Source organism: Scylla paramamosain, unplaced genomic scaffold (assembly GCF_035594125.1).
Source record: "Scylla paramamosain isolate STU-SP2022 unplaced genomic scaffold, ASM3559412v1 Contig40, whole genome shotgun sequence".
Classification (NCBI taxonomy): domain Eukaryota; kingdom Metazoa; phylum Arthropoda; class Malacostraca; order Decapoda; family Portunidae; genus Scylla; species Scylla paramamosain.
Window position 1 is genome coordinate 576,085 of NW_026973705.1, and position 13,132 is coordinate 589,216.

Here is a 13,132-nt window from a genome sequence, read left to right on the forward strand (position 1 = left end):
ATAATTTCACTTCACGGTAGTTAACTGCGTCACGAGGTAGGCAATGAGAGCTTAAGAGTGATTCCTCAAACCTAACGTAGTCCTTAGTGGTGTCAAAAGAAAAATAGACAAAGAATAACCATTTATTTCCCAAGTAACGATATAAGGTAGTACAGAAGTGAAACTCAACACAAATAATAGAACAGGCTGCAATCCATGTGCAAATCAACAATCTATATGTATGTGTATACCTTAATAAATACCCAAGTAATCAAGAGAAGGAAACCTCCTCAGCCCAACACTGCACTAGCAAAATCTGTCCGCTTGGACAACGGCCTCCTGTAGAATTTAGCAAAAACAGACTCACACGACCACCCCACAGTGGCCATGATTGTGGAGACAGGTAGAGTCAGGGATGCCTTGCTGGAGGAGGCAGACCTGGTGGAGTGAGGTGAGAAAATTGTTAAATCAATACCTGCATCCCTCATGACATTCCTAGTCCAGCGTCTTATAGTGTCTCGTGACGCTAACCGCACGGGAGCCTTAGTAGTTAAAAAGAACCTGGTAATAGAGCCCCTAATCCCTGCAGTCCTTTCCAAGTAACAGCAAATAGTGGTGAATACACATAAACATTTGTCTGGAGAATAAGCCGGAAAAACAAGCTCAGAGAGATGAACACCAGGTCTGGAAGTTTTCAGAAGATCACCTATTCGAAAACAAACCTCAGAACGAGAAACTGTCATGTTCCTAGTGTCCAAAAGATGTAAAGTATGGCCACGTTGTCCGGATACCAGGAGCATGAGCATGACCAATTTCCCAGATAACTGAATCATGGACAGGCCCTCATTTTGCCCCAAAGATCTTATGTGCGTCAGGACTACATCTGGATCCCACGTAGAGCAGTTACGGGGTAAAGATGGCCTTAATAGAAAAACTGCCTTCATAAACCTGCAGACTAGAGGGTGCTGGCCCGCGGGTTTGGAATCTATATTAGCAATGGCAGAAATAGAAGAACGAACGACATTCAAAGAACTGTAGCTCCGTCCCGTCTCCTTCCTAAATTCTTGCAACAAGAAATCCAACAAACAACTTACAGGTGGTCGAAAAGGATTAATTTCCCTGCCGACACAAAAACACAACCATCTTTTGATATGCGGCCCATAGTGTAATTTCGTGCTCTGTCTCCACGATTGAAGCAGAAATTCGGCAACTTCCTGCGAAAGGCCTCTGTATGCAAAGGATCGCCAGAGAGGATCATGGCTGACAATATCAACTTCGAGGTCTGAGGATGTACTCGCGACGGGTCCTGGGGTAGTGTTAAGGAAGCGCGAGGAAGAAGGCGGGGAGGTGCAATCAGTAACCGGAGGGCCATCGGGAACCAGACCTGGGTAGGCCAGAGCGGCAGAATAGTCAGGGATGTCGCCTTGTCCTCCAGGATCTTTCCCAACATCCGGCCAATGACACTGAAAGGAGGGAAAGCGTAACATCTCCAATTAGACCAGGGAAACGTGAACGCATTGGTAAATGAAGCATAAGGGTCAGGTTTCCAAGAAACGTATGAAGATAACTGGGCATTAATACGTGAAGCAAATAGGTCGATGTCCGGAAAAAAGAATACTTCACACAGCCTATTGAAAATACAGGGTAACAGCATCCATTCAGTGTCAATGTTCCGGACTCTGGACTCTGCATCCGCTTCAACATTGTCAATTCCCCTGACATACTCGGCAGATAAAGTGATGTCCCTCATCGCAGCCCAATCAAAAATCTGTTCCGTCAGGGTATTAAGGCTCAATTTAGTACTGCCACAGCGATTAATACAGGCGATAGCGGTAGAATTATCAGACCGAAGACGGATGTGAGTCTGTTCGCAGCGTTTGCAGAGGGATCTTAGGCTCAAAAGGATGGCTTTAAGCTCCAGACAATTTATGTGATCTAATTCTGCATGTGCCCAATGACCTCCTGTCCTAGCATCGCCAACCTTCGCCCCCCAACCCGTTAGGCAAGCATCAGTGTGAATTTCCAAATCTGGGGGGCAGGATACCAGAGATTTAGTTTGAGAGTCGATGTTATCAATCCACCACCGGATTATGTCCCGAGCATGACTATCAAGTGAAATAACAGAGTTGTAGTTACCTTTGCTCAGAGTAAGTTCCTTATTTCGAACAATCTCCAGGTATTTGTACCTGAGGGGGGCTAGATTCACCGCCGCTTCGGAGGCTACGGCAAGACCAATAAACGCAGCCAAGTCATGTAGAGTAGATCCACCTCTAAGCAAACTCAAACCATGGGCTTTAATGCTCTCTTTACGACGTGATGGTAAAGAGGCAGTCATCGTGACAGAATTTAGAATTATCCCCAAAAACTCCACTTCCTGAGTAGGAGACAAAACAGACTTTTTGACATTGACTGTTAAACCTACAGAGTCAAACATCTGCAAGGCATACATAGCATTGTCTTCCAACTCTTGAGCTGAAGAAGCCATGAGAATGCAGTCATCAATGTAACAGACAATCAATATCCCAAGTTTCCTGAGGTGAGAAAGGATAGGTTTAAGTAATTTAGTGAAAATGCGTGGTGCAGATGTAAGCCCCTGAGGAAGACAGGTAAACTGGAAAGATTGGTTATTCCACATAAAGCGCAGCCATTTCCTATCCTCAGGCTGAATACGAACAGAAAAATATGCATCCTTGAAGTCAATAGTCATGAAAAAACAATTTTCCTGAAGTAAACTAAGTACCTCCTTAATTGAACTCATTTTGAAATGAACATGTTTCACAAAGTCATTTAGTTTCTTTAAATTGAGAATAACCCTAGCCGTGCCATCCTTTTTTCCCGTAGGGAAAACATTTGAGTAAAAACCAAGGTCTGATATATGGGAACATCTCTCAACCACTTTCTGTTGTATGAAAGTTAGCATAGCATTATCCAGGGCTTCCCTGTCAGTAATGGATAGGGTGAGAGGTCTGGGGAATTCAGACTGTACAGGAACAACATCAAACTCTAACAATTTACCCCGCACCACATCATGAATCCATTTGTCCCTGGAAAAAACCTGCCAACTGTGCCTAAAAAGGAAGGTCTTACCCGCCACAAAGTTATCTGGCGTGTTAATCAAGGTGCAGCAAGGTAAGGTACAGCGACTTACTGTGGGAGGCACTGTGGGAGGCGTTACTGGGGAAGTTTGTATGGCTGCGTCCTCCTCCCGTAAGACTGCCGCAGGCCTAAAAAAGGCCTTGAAGGAAGCTTTGACCGGGCTCGTGAGCTGTAAGGTCTCCTGTGGTCCTGTCTACCGAAGGATAAGCTCTTCCCTCTGGAGGTCTTGTAGGGGCGGAAGGACGGCCTTCCCAGCTTCTTGGTTCTATGCATTTCATCACATTTCTTCACAATGTCGAAAGGGAAGAGTTTGTCAGTACCGACTTCACACTCCCATTTACAGAGTTCTGCAAGAGCAGTGTCATTGACGTGAACACGTGCCACCTCCTTTCGTAACTGGTTGGTGTAATTGAAGGCGGAGATTAGTAGCCTAAGGCAATCATTTAAACCTTCCAGGTAAAAATTCACTGCCTTCCCTTTCCTTTCCCCCACGTCACTAACGCACTGAGTAATGGGAACAAGCGCTTTCAGTAACAGTCCATTAATATGGGTTAGTCGAGCATCCACAAGTTTACCTCCCGTATTCATTGCTTTGACAATGGGAGGGTTAGTCTCTGGAACTTTCATATTGGGCACATTGCTGGGTATTTTAATCCTATTAGTGGTTGATTTTACAATGTCGGCCACAGGACGACGCCTCAGGCTGGCATTGACTATTGATGCAAGTGAATCAGAAATTGGTTCACCTTTTGCTTCCTCGCCCAAAAAATTGTCAGACAATTCACTCAACGCTTGGAGGAAGTCTGCGTCATCACCAGAGGTAGCGGGTTGGCTACCGGAAAAAGAGGGGGAGATAGTGTCTAATCCATCTAGGGGGTCTGGATCATCTCTCTCAGACTCTCCACCGTCCTCATTATCAGAAGGGGACAATTCATGACAGCCACCATAATCTACCGGTGAAGGCGAAGCACTGCGTGTAATGCGGTTGTCTAGTTTTTCAACTAAACCACTCAACAGATTGGTGAGAATATCAAATTTCTTGTCTGAAGCAGAAGGATCCTCGTCCGAACAGGGTTGACTGACGAATGATTGTAGACTGCCAGGCGGTTGTTGATTGCCGGACGGTTGTTGACTGCCAGACGGTTGTTGACTGCCGGACGGTTGTTGTGGTTTGGAAGCACAAAGACGCTTGACGGACGACCCATCAAAACCAACAGCAGTCCTCTTATTGTCCTTCCTTAACCGGTCATCATCATCACGCCTGGGCCGTGAACTGTCCCGTGAGACAGATGAGGAGGAGGAAGCACGCCTTGGCGTGTCCTGGCTGGCCTGGGAAGCACGCCGTGGCGTGTCCTGGCTGGGCTGGGGTGCACGCCGTGGCGTGTCCTGGCTGGGCTTGGATGCACGCCGTGGCGTGTCCTGGCTGGGCTTGGGGGTTCCTGCCCGACTGAGGCCTCGGTCCGCCATGGCTGGACACGAACCAATGAAGATGAAGCCAAGTAAAACTGCAGCAAACACACCGCGGCTCCCGCCTAGAACAACCCAGGTGGCGGGTGGTGAACGGTAGGTCGTGAGCGGAGGAGAGGTGTGGACTGGACGAGCGCGCGCTGTCGACTGGCTTGCTGCGTCCGCTACTGGCATCTCATTGCCTACCTCGTGACGCAGTTAACTACCGTGAAGTGAAATTCCGGAATATAATGATGCTAATAATGGAGGAGGAGGTGAGAAGAAACACAAGTGCTGGGAGGATAGTTTATTCCCGACTAGCTTCGCACAAGCTTCTTCAGGGGAACTAGTCGGGAATAAACTCACCTCCCAACACTTGTATTTCTTCTCACCTCCTCCTCCAGCTTGTCGGAATGTCTGAACAACAACAACAACAATAATAATAATAATAATAATAATAATAATAAATAATAATAATAATAACAATAATTATAATAATAATAAGAAGAAGAAAAAGAAGCGGAAGAACAAAAAACAAGAAGAAGAAGAAGAAGAAGAAAAAAAAGAAAAAGAAGAAGAAGCAGAAGAAGAAGAAGAATTATAATATTAATAAGAAGAAAAAGAAGAAGCGGAAGAACAAAAAACAAGAAGAAGAAGAAGAAGAAGAAGAAGAAGAAGAAAAGAAAAAAGAAGAAGCAGAAGAAGAAGAAAAGAAGAAAAAGATGATGAAGAAGAAGGAAAAAAAAAATAAATAAATAAACAAATGAAAATAACAATGAATTCAAGGACATTAGTTACTCATATAACTTCTAAGATTTGTTCTAGAGCAGACATAAAGTGATCTGAAAAAAATAAATAAATGCAGCAGCTCAGTGATCCAAGACGGAGGGCAGTCCGATGTGCTACTGACAGACTGCGAAATTACTTCCACACACCACCAAACAAAATGTGAACAAACTTGTAACTTTAAAACTTTTTTCCCTAAACCCTTGAAACAGCTATTCTTTGTCAAATGAACGGTTGCCACTCAACACTGAAGAACCAGTGCCAGGACCTGCTGAAGCTGTCGGTGGTGTTCCCAGTTTTTACAAGTCTATCAAGACGGCTGCCATTCCTACGATGCTCACTCTGAGCCTGAAAGAAAGAAAAGGAACAAACGCAGAAGGAAAACCTTGGAAGTAATATAAAGCGATATATGGAAGAAACAAAGATGTAAATATTTGCCATCATGCTTACCACGTCATCAATATTCTCCTAATTATTATAAATTCTTGTTATAGTTACAATAATGTTGGAAGAGAGATTTATAGTTACAATAATGCTGGAAGAGAGAATTAATAAGAAGCAGCTACAAGGAGCCAGTAGGCTAGTAGTAGTAGTGACAATGTGCATATAAAGTATACACACTACAATCAATTTCCAATTATTTATTTTATTTATTTTTTCTTAAGCCCCAGTTAAATCTGCACACACATGTGCACTCTCTTTTTTTTTATGCTGCTGCTGCTTCACTTTCTTCTTCTTCTTAAAGCCACACCTTCCTGTTATGGCAAAACAGCCCCTCCAAACAAACCTTCCACACACCGTGCCTTCTCTCTCCTCACCCTTCACGCCCCAAACCTGCGATCCCTTCCTCACCATCTCTCTTTACTCAATCTACAAATGTCTTGTCGCACCGATGAGGATCACAATAAGTATTTAATTTTAAAATCGTTTTATACGATAAAAAGTTTGTTTACCCCAACGTCCAGCTCTCGTAGCAGGAGGGGGTGAGGATCGCACAGAACAGGGCGAGGTTCCCCAGGTGGGACTCAGCCCAGCAGTATGCCTGCACCAGGGCAGAGTCGGCCGCTGCCAGGGACGACTAAACTACCAGTTCAGGGAGAGTCACGAGGCAAGCCACCAGGGAACAGCAAAAGTAGAATAAACTAAGAGAAAATCTGACGCATCCTCACACAATAAAGACGCGATGGACGTCATCCACTTCGTGAAGGGCGTCCTTCAGTGAAAACACAGAACATTGGAAAGGAGACCGTCAAATGAAAAGAAGGAGTACTCCTGAACCACAGCACCTCAGTGGAGGGAGAATGATATTGGAAGTCAATTCTGCGGGACGGGCAGGTGTCCACCACCACCACCTGTCCTGCAGGATAGGTATCCACCGCCACGACCATCACCTGTCCTGCAGGGCGGGTATACACCGCCACCACCTGTCCTGTAGGACGGATATCCACCGCCATGACCATCACCTGTCCTGCAGGGCAGGTATATACCGCCACCACCTGTCCTGTAGGACGGATATCCACCGCCATGACCATCACCTGTCCTGAAGGACGGGTATCCACCGCCACCACCTGTCCTGTAGGACAGGTATCCACCGCCACCACCTGACCTGTAGGACGGGTATCCACCGCCATCACTTGTCCTGTAGGACGGGTATAAACCGCGACGACCATCACCTGTCGTGCTGGACGGGTATCCACCGCCATGAATATCACCTGTCCTGCAGGACGGGTATCCACCGCCACCATCTGTCCTTGTAGGACGTGTATTCACCGCCACCACCTGTCCTGTACGAAGGGTATCTACCGCCACCACTGTCCTGCAGGGCGGGTATCCACCGCCACCGCTTGCCCTGCAGGACGAGTATCCACCGCCACCACCTGTCCTGTTGGACGGGTATTCACCGCCACTACCTGTCATGCTGGAAGGTTATCCACGGCCACCACCTGTCCTGCGGGACGGGTATTCACTGCCATCACCTGTCCTGCTGGACTGGTATTCAATGCCATCACCTGTCCTGCTAGACGGGTATCCACCGCCATGACCACCACCTGTCCAGCTGGACGGGCATCCACCGCCACGACCTGTCCTGCTGGATGGGTATCCACTGCCACCACCTATCCTGCTGGACGGGTATCTATTGCCACCATCTGTCCTGCAGGGCGGGTACCCACCATACTCGCCGCCATGACCATCACCTATCCTGCTGGACGGGTATCCACCGCCATGACTGCCACCTGTCCTGCTGGACGGGTATTCCCCGCCACCACTTGTCCTGCTGGAAGGGTATCCACCGCCATGACCATCACCTGTCGTGCTGGACGGGTATCCACCGCCACCACTTGTCCTGCTGGACGAGTGTCCACCGCCATGATCATCACCTGTCCTGCTGGATGGGTATCTACCGCCATGACCATCACCTGTCCTGCTGAACGGGTATCCACCGCCACCACCTGTCCTGCAGGGCGGGTATCCACCGCCGTGACTATCACCTGTCCTGCTGGACGGGTATCCACAGCCACCACCTGTCATGAAGGCCGGGTATCCACCGCCATGACCATCACCTGTCCTGCTGGACAGGTATCCACCGCCACAACCTGTCCTGCAGGGCGGGTATTCATTACCATCACCTATCCTGCTGGACAGGAATCCACCGCCACCACCTGTCTTGCTGGACGGGTATCCACCGCCACCACCTGTCCTGCTGGACGGGTATTCACCGCCACTACCTGTCATGCTGGAAGGTTATCCACGGCCACCACCTGTCCTGCGGGACGGGTATTCACTGCCATCACCTGTCCTGCTAGACTGGTATTCAATGCCATCACCTGTCCTGCTAGACGGGTATCCACCGCCATGACCACCACCTGTCCAGCTGGACAGCCATCCACCGCCACCACCTGTCCTGCTGGACGGGTATCCACTGCCACCACCTGTCCTGCTGGACGGGTATCTATTGCCACCATCTGTCCTGCAGGGCGGGTATCCACCATACCCGCCGCCATGACCATCACCTATCCTGCTGGACGGGTATCCACCGCCATGACTACCACCTGTCCTGCTGGATGGGTATCCACCGCCACCACCTGTCCTGCTGGATGGTTATGCAGAGCCACCACCTGTCTTGCTGGACGGGTATCCACCGCCATGACCATCACCTGTCGTGCTGGACGGGTATCCACTGCCACTACTTGTCCTGCTGGACGAGTGTCCACCGCCATGACCATCACCTGTCCTGCTGGATGGGTATCCACCGCCATGACCATCACCTGCCCTGCTGAACGGGTATCCACCGCCACCACCTGTCCTGCAGGGCGGGTATCCACCGCCATGACCATCACCTGTCCTGCTGGACGGGTATCCACCGCCACCACCTGTCCTGCAGGGCGGGTATCCATTACCACCACCTATCCTGCTGGACAGGAATCCACCGCCACCACCTGTCCTGCTGGACGGGTATCCACCGCCACCACCTGTCTTGCTGGATGGGTATCCACCGCCATGACCATCACCTGTCCTCCTGGACAGTCATCCACCGCCACCACCTGTCCTGCTGCACGGGTATCCACTGCCACCACCTGTCCTGCTGGACGGGTATCCTTTGCCACCACCTGTCCTGCAGGCCGGGTATCCACCGCCTTGACCATCACCTGTCCTGCTGGACGGGTATCCACCGCCACCGCCTGCCCTGCAGGACGAGTGTCCACCGCCACCACCTGTCCTGCATTCACCTCCACTACCTGTCCTGCTGGAAGGTTATCCTCGGCCACCACCCGTCCCGCGGGACGGATATTCACTGCCATCGCCTGTCCTGCGGGTATTCACTGCCATCACCTGGACGGGTATCCACCGCCATGACCACCACCTGTCCTGCTGGACGGGCATCCACCGCCACCACCTGTCCTGCTGGACGGGTTTCCACTGCCACCACCTGTCCTGCTGGACGGGTATCCATTGCCACCATCTGTCCTGCAGGCCGGGTATCCACCGCCATGACTATCACCTATCCTGTTGGACGGGTATTCACCGCCACCACCTGTCTTGCTGGACGGGTATCCACCACCATGACTACCACCTATCCTGCTGGACGGGTATCCACCGCCATGACTACCACCTGTCCTGCTGGACGGGTATCCACTGCCACCACCTTTCCTGCTGGACGGGTATCCATTGCCACCACCTGTCCTGCAGGCCGGGTATCCACCGCCATGACCATCACCTATTCTGCTGGACGGGTATCCACCGCCACCACCTGTCTTGCTGGACGGGTATCCACCGCCATGACCATCACCTGTCCTGCTGGACGGGTATCTACCGCCACCGCTGTCCTGGAGAGCGGGTATCTACTGCCACCGCCTGTCCTGCAGGACAAGTATTCACCGCCACCACCTGTCCTGCTGGACGGGTATTCACCGCCACTACCTGTCATGCTGGAAGGTTATCCACGGCCACCACCTGTCCTGCGGGACGGGTATTCACTGCCATCACCTGTCCTGCTGGACGAATATTCATTGCCATCACCTGTCCTGCTGGACGGGTATTCACTGCCATCACCTGTCCTGCTGGACGGGTAATCACTGACACCACCTCTCCTGCTAAACGGGCATCCACCGCCACCACCTGTCCTGCTGGACGGGTATTCACTGCCACCACCTGTCCTGCTGGATGGGCATCCACCGCCACCACCTGTCCTGCTGGACGGGTATCCCCTGCCACCACTTGTCCTACTGGACGGGTATCCACCGCCATGACCATCACCTGTCGTGCTGGACGGGTATCCACCACCACCACTTGTCCTGCTGGACGAGTGTCCACCGCCATGACCATCACCTGTCCTGCTGGATGGGTATCTACCGCCATGACTATCACCTGTCCTGCTGAACGGGTATCCACCGCCACCACCTGTCCTGCAGGGCGGGTATCCACCGCCGTGACGTATCACCTGTCCTGCTGGACGGGTATCCACAGCCACCACCTGTCCTGAAGGCCGAGTATCCACCGCCTTGACCATCACCTGTGCTGCTGGACGGGTATCCACCGCCACCACCTGTCCTGCAGGGCGGGTATCCATTACCACCACCTATCCTGCTGGACAGGAATCCACCGCCACCACCTGTCTTGCTGGACGCGTATCCACAGCCACCACCTGTCCTGCTGGACGGGTATTCACCGCCACTACCTGTCATGCTGGAAGGTTATCCACGGCCACCACCTGTCCTGCGGAACGGGTATTCACTGCCATCACCTGTCCTGCTGGACTGGTATTCAATGCCATCACCTGTCCTGCTAGACGGGTATCCACCGCCATGACCACCACCTGTCCAGCTGGACGGGCATCCACTGCCACCACCTGTCCTACTGGACGGGTATCCACTGCCACCGCCTGTCCTGCTGGATGGGTATCTATTGCCACCATCTGTCCTTCAGGGCGGGTATCCACCATACCCGCCGCCATGACCATCACCTATCCTGCTGGACGGGTATCCATCGCCATGACTGCCACCTGTCCTACTGGACTGGTATCCACCGCCATGACTACCACCTGTCCTGCTGGACGGGTATCCACCGCCACCACCTGTCTTGCAGGGCGGGTATCCACCGCCACGACCATCATCTGTCTTGCTGGAAGGGTATTCACCGCCATGACTACCACCTGTCCTGCTGGATGGGTATCCACCGCCACCCTGCTGGATGGTTATGCAGAGCCACCACCTGTCTTGCTGGACGGGTATCCACCGCCATGACTACCACCTGTCCTGCTGAACGGGTATCCGCCGCCACCACTTGTCCTGCTGGACGAGTGTCCACCGCCATGACCATCACCTGTCCTGCTGGATGGGTATCCTCCGCCATGACCATCACCTGTCCTGCTGAACGGGTATCCACCGCCACGACCTGTCCTGCAGGGCGGGTATCCACCGCCATGACCATCACCTGTTCTGCTGGACGGGTATCCACCGCCACCACCTGTCCTGCAGGGCGGGTATTCATTACCACCAACTATCCTGCTGGACACGAATGCACCGCCACCACCTGTCTTTCTGGACGGATAATGCCACCTGACTAGGAAAATAAAATTAGGTGAGGTACATGCCGGGATGGCAATACTCTGTACGAATGTCAAATGAGAAAATTTTGTATGTTGTTATAAATAGTGTGTTTTCACTCGTGTAAATCAGTCTCTCTGAGGATGGCTATTTAGCCGAAACGTTAGAGATTAAAAGAATCCTAACTCCTCCCTGGGTTTTTATCCCCCTTCCTAAACCCAACTACTTGTCAACATGAACAGTTCACATATATATATATATATATATATATATATATATATATATATATATATATATATATATATATATATATATATATATATATATATATACATATATATATACATATACATATATATATACATATACATATATATATACATATACATATATATATATATATATATATATATATATATATATATATATATATATATATATATATATATATATATATATATATATATATATATATATATATACATACAAGTTTGAGATTAATATTTCAGGAGATTGGCAAACCTGTTGACTGATATTTTGTATTCTTTTTTTTTTTTTTGTGATTTTACAGAGTTGAACAGGTATCATCAAAATGGATGAATTTCGTAGTGGACAGTGGGGCAAGGACTTATTCGATGACTCTGAAAGATCCAGACTTTAACGTAAGTCATTCGAAAGGAAAAGAAAAGGTGACTGAGTGAAAGAAAAGAGGATGTGGTTCTTAAAATGAGAAAAAAAAGAAAAATGAGGAAACGCAAACGTAGTGCAGAGCCACAGCCTTCCTGCTCTTACTGGGGAGAAGGCAGTGCCAGTGGCGCACGATTCAGTGAAAGTGAGACTGAGGTGGAGGAGCAGGAGGAGGAGGAGGAGGAGCAGGAAGGGGAAGAGGAGGATGAGGAGAGAGATTATAATGAACTCAAACAAAAGTGCCTCGAAATTCCCTCAAGTGCCAGTTACAAGGCAAAGGGAGAGAGAAAAAAAGCCCTGAAGGAAAAAATGGAGGATGTTATGAGCGCTCAAACTCCAGATGAAATAAAGTCCATGTACGTGGTGAAAGTTGACAACCTAAGGAAAGAAGCCTTGGCTCTTGAAAATAAACGGGAGCACCATATAGCAACCAACAAGGACTTCTGGTCCATTGTGGTCAAAAGCCTCCCGGGGGTGAAGAAGCGTGACTTTACTCAAGTACGAGAATTAAAAGTTAAAGGCCGCAAAATTGTCTCGTGCCCGATGCCATTCTGTATTGGCAAAGTAAAAGATATGACCAGACATCTCTGCCAAGTCCACGGTGTGGTGAGCGCCGTGGAACAACGGAACTTGATGAAGAAGACTGGAGTTACTACTCCAAAGGCCGATAGCACCCCCAGGAGGAAGTCCCTTCATCGATGTTCTGTATGCGACAATGTGTTTAGTAGGATCGACTCGCACCTTGTCAGCAAACATGGGCTGAAGCGTGGTACTGTCCGCTTCAAAGAGCTTCTCAGTGCGGTAAGTACTAGCTAGTATTACTGCTATTTTTTTATTGATCTGTACCAATTGATACCCATTAACTACTCTTGTGTCTTTCTTTTGCAGTCCATGCTTACTAAAGGAGACCAGGAGGAAGAGCCTCTTGACGCACAGGATCCAGATTTGGGAAAAAAGTTATTCAAGGTTTTCCTTGAACGCTACAAGCGATGCCTGCAAAATACCTCAGCCCTGAGCCATAACTCAATTGAGCTTAGCGTCCGAATCATCTCGGACGTTATAAAATATTCCTTTAAAGTTCAAAAGGATAGTTT

The 13,132-nt window shown here is 49.5% G+C and overlaps 1 protein-coding gene across 2 annotated transcripts; it reads right to left on the reverse strand.

Moving 5' to 3' along the window:
• Positions 1 to 108: 108 nt before the first annotated feature.
• LOC135098000 (uncharacterized) lies at positions 109 to 4,761 on the reverse strand. Of its 2 annotated transcripts, none has more exons than XM_064000182.1 (2): positions 3,128 to 4,761; positions 109 to 417 (listed from the first exon to the last, which is right to left on the reverse strand). In XM_064000182.1, exon 1 carries the CDS (start codon positions 4,714 to 4,716, stop codon positions 3,151 to 3,153), a length of 1,566 nt encoding a protein of 521 aa, XP_063856252.1. In that variant the 5' UTR covers positions 4,717 to 4,761; the 3' UTR covers positions 109 to 417; positions 3,128 to 3,150. The 2 variants fall into 2 exon arrangements, with proteins under 2 accessions (XP_063856252.1, XP_063856251.1); XM_064000181.1 differs by having other exon boundaries at positions 109 to 1,442; positions 3,128 to 4,716.
• Between the last annotated feature and the right edge of the window lie 8,371 nt (positions 4,762 to 13,132).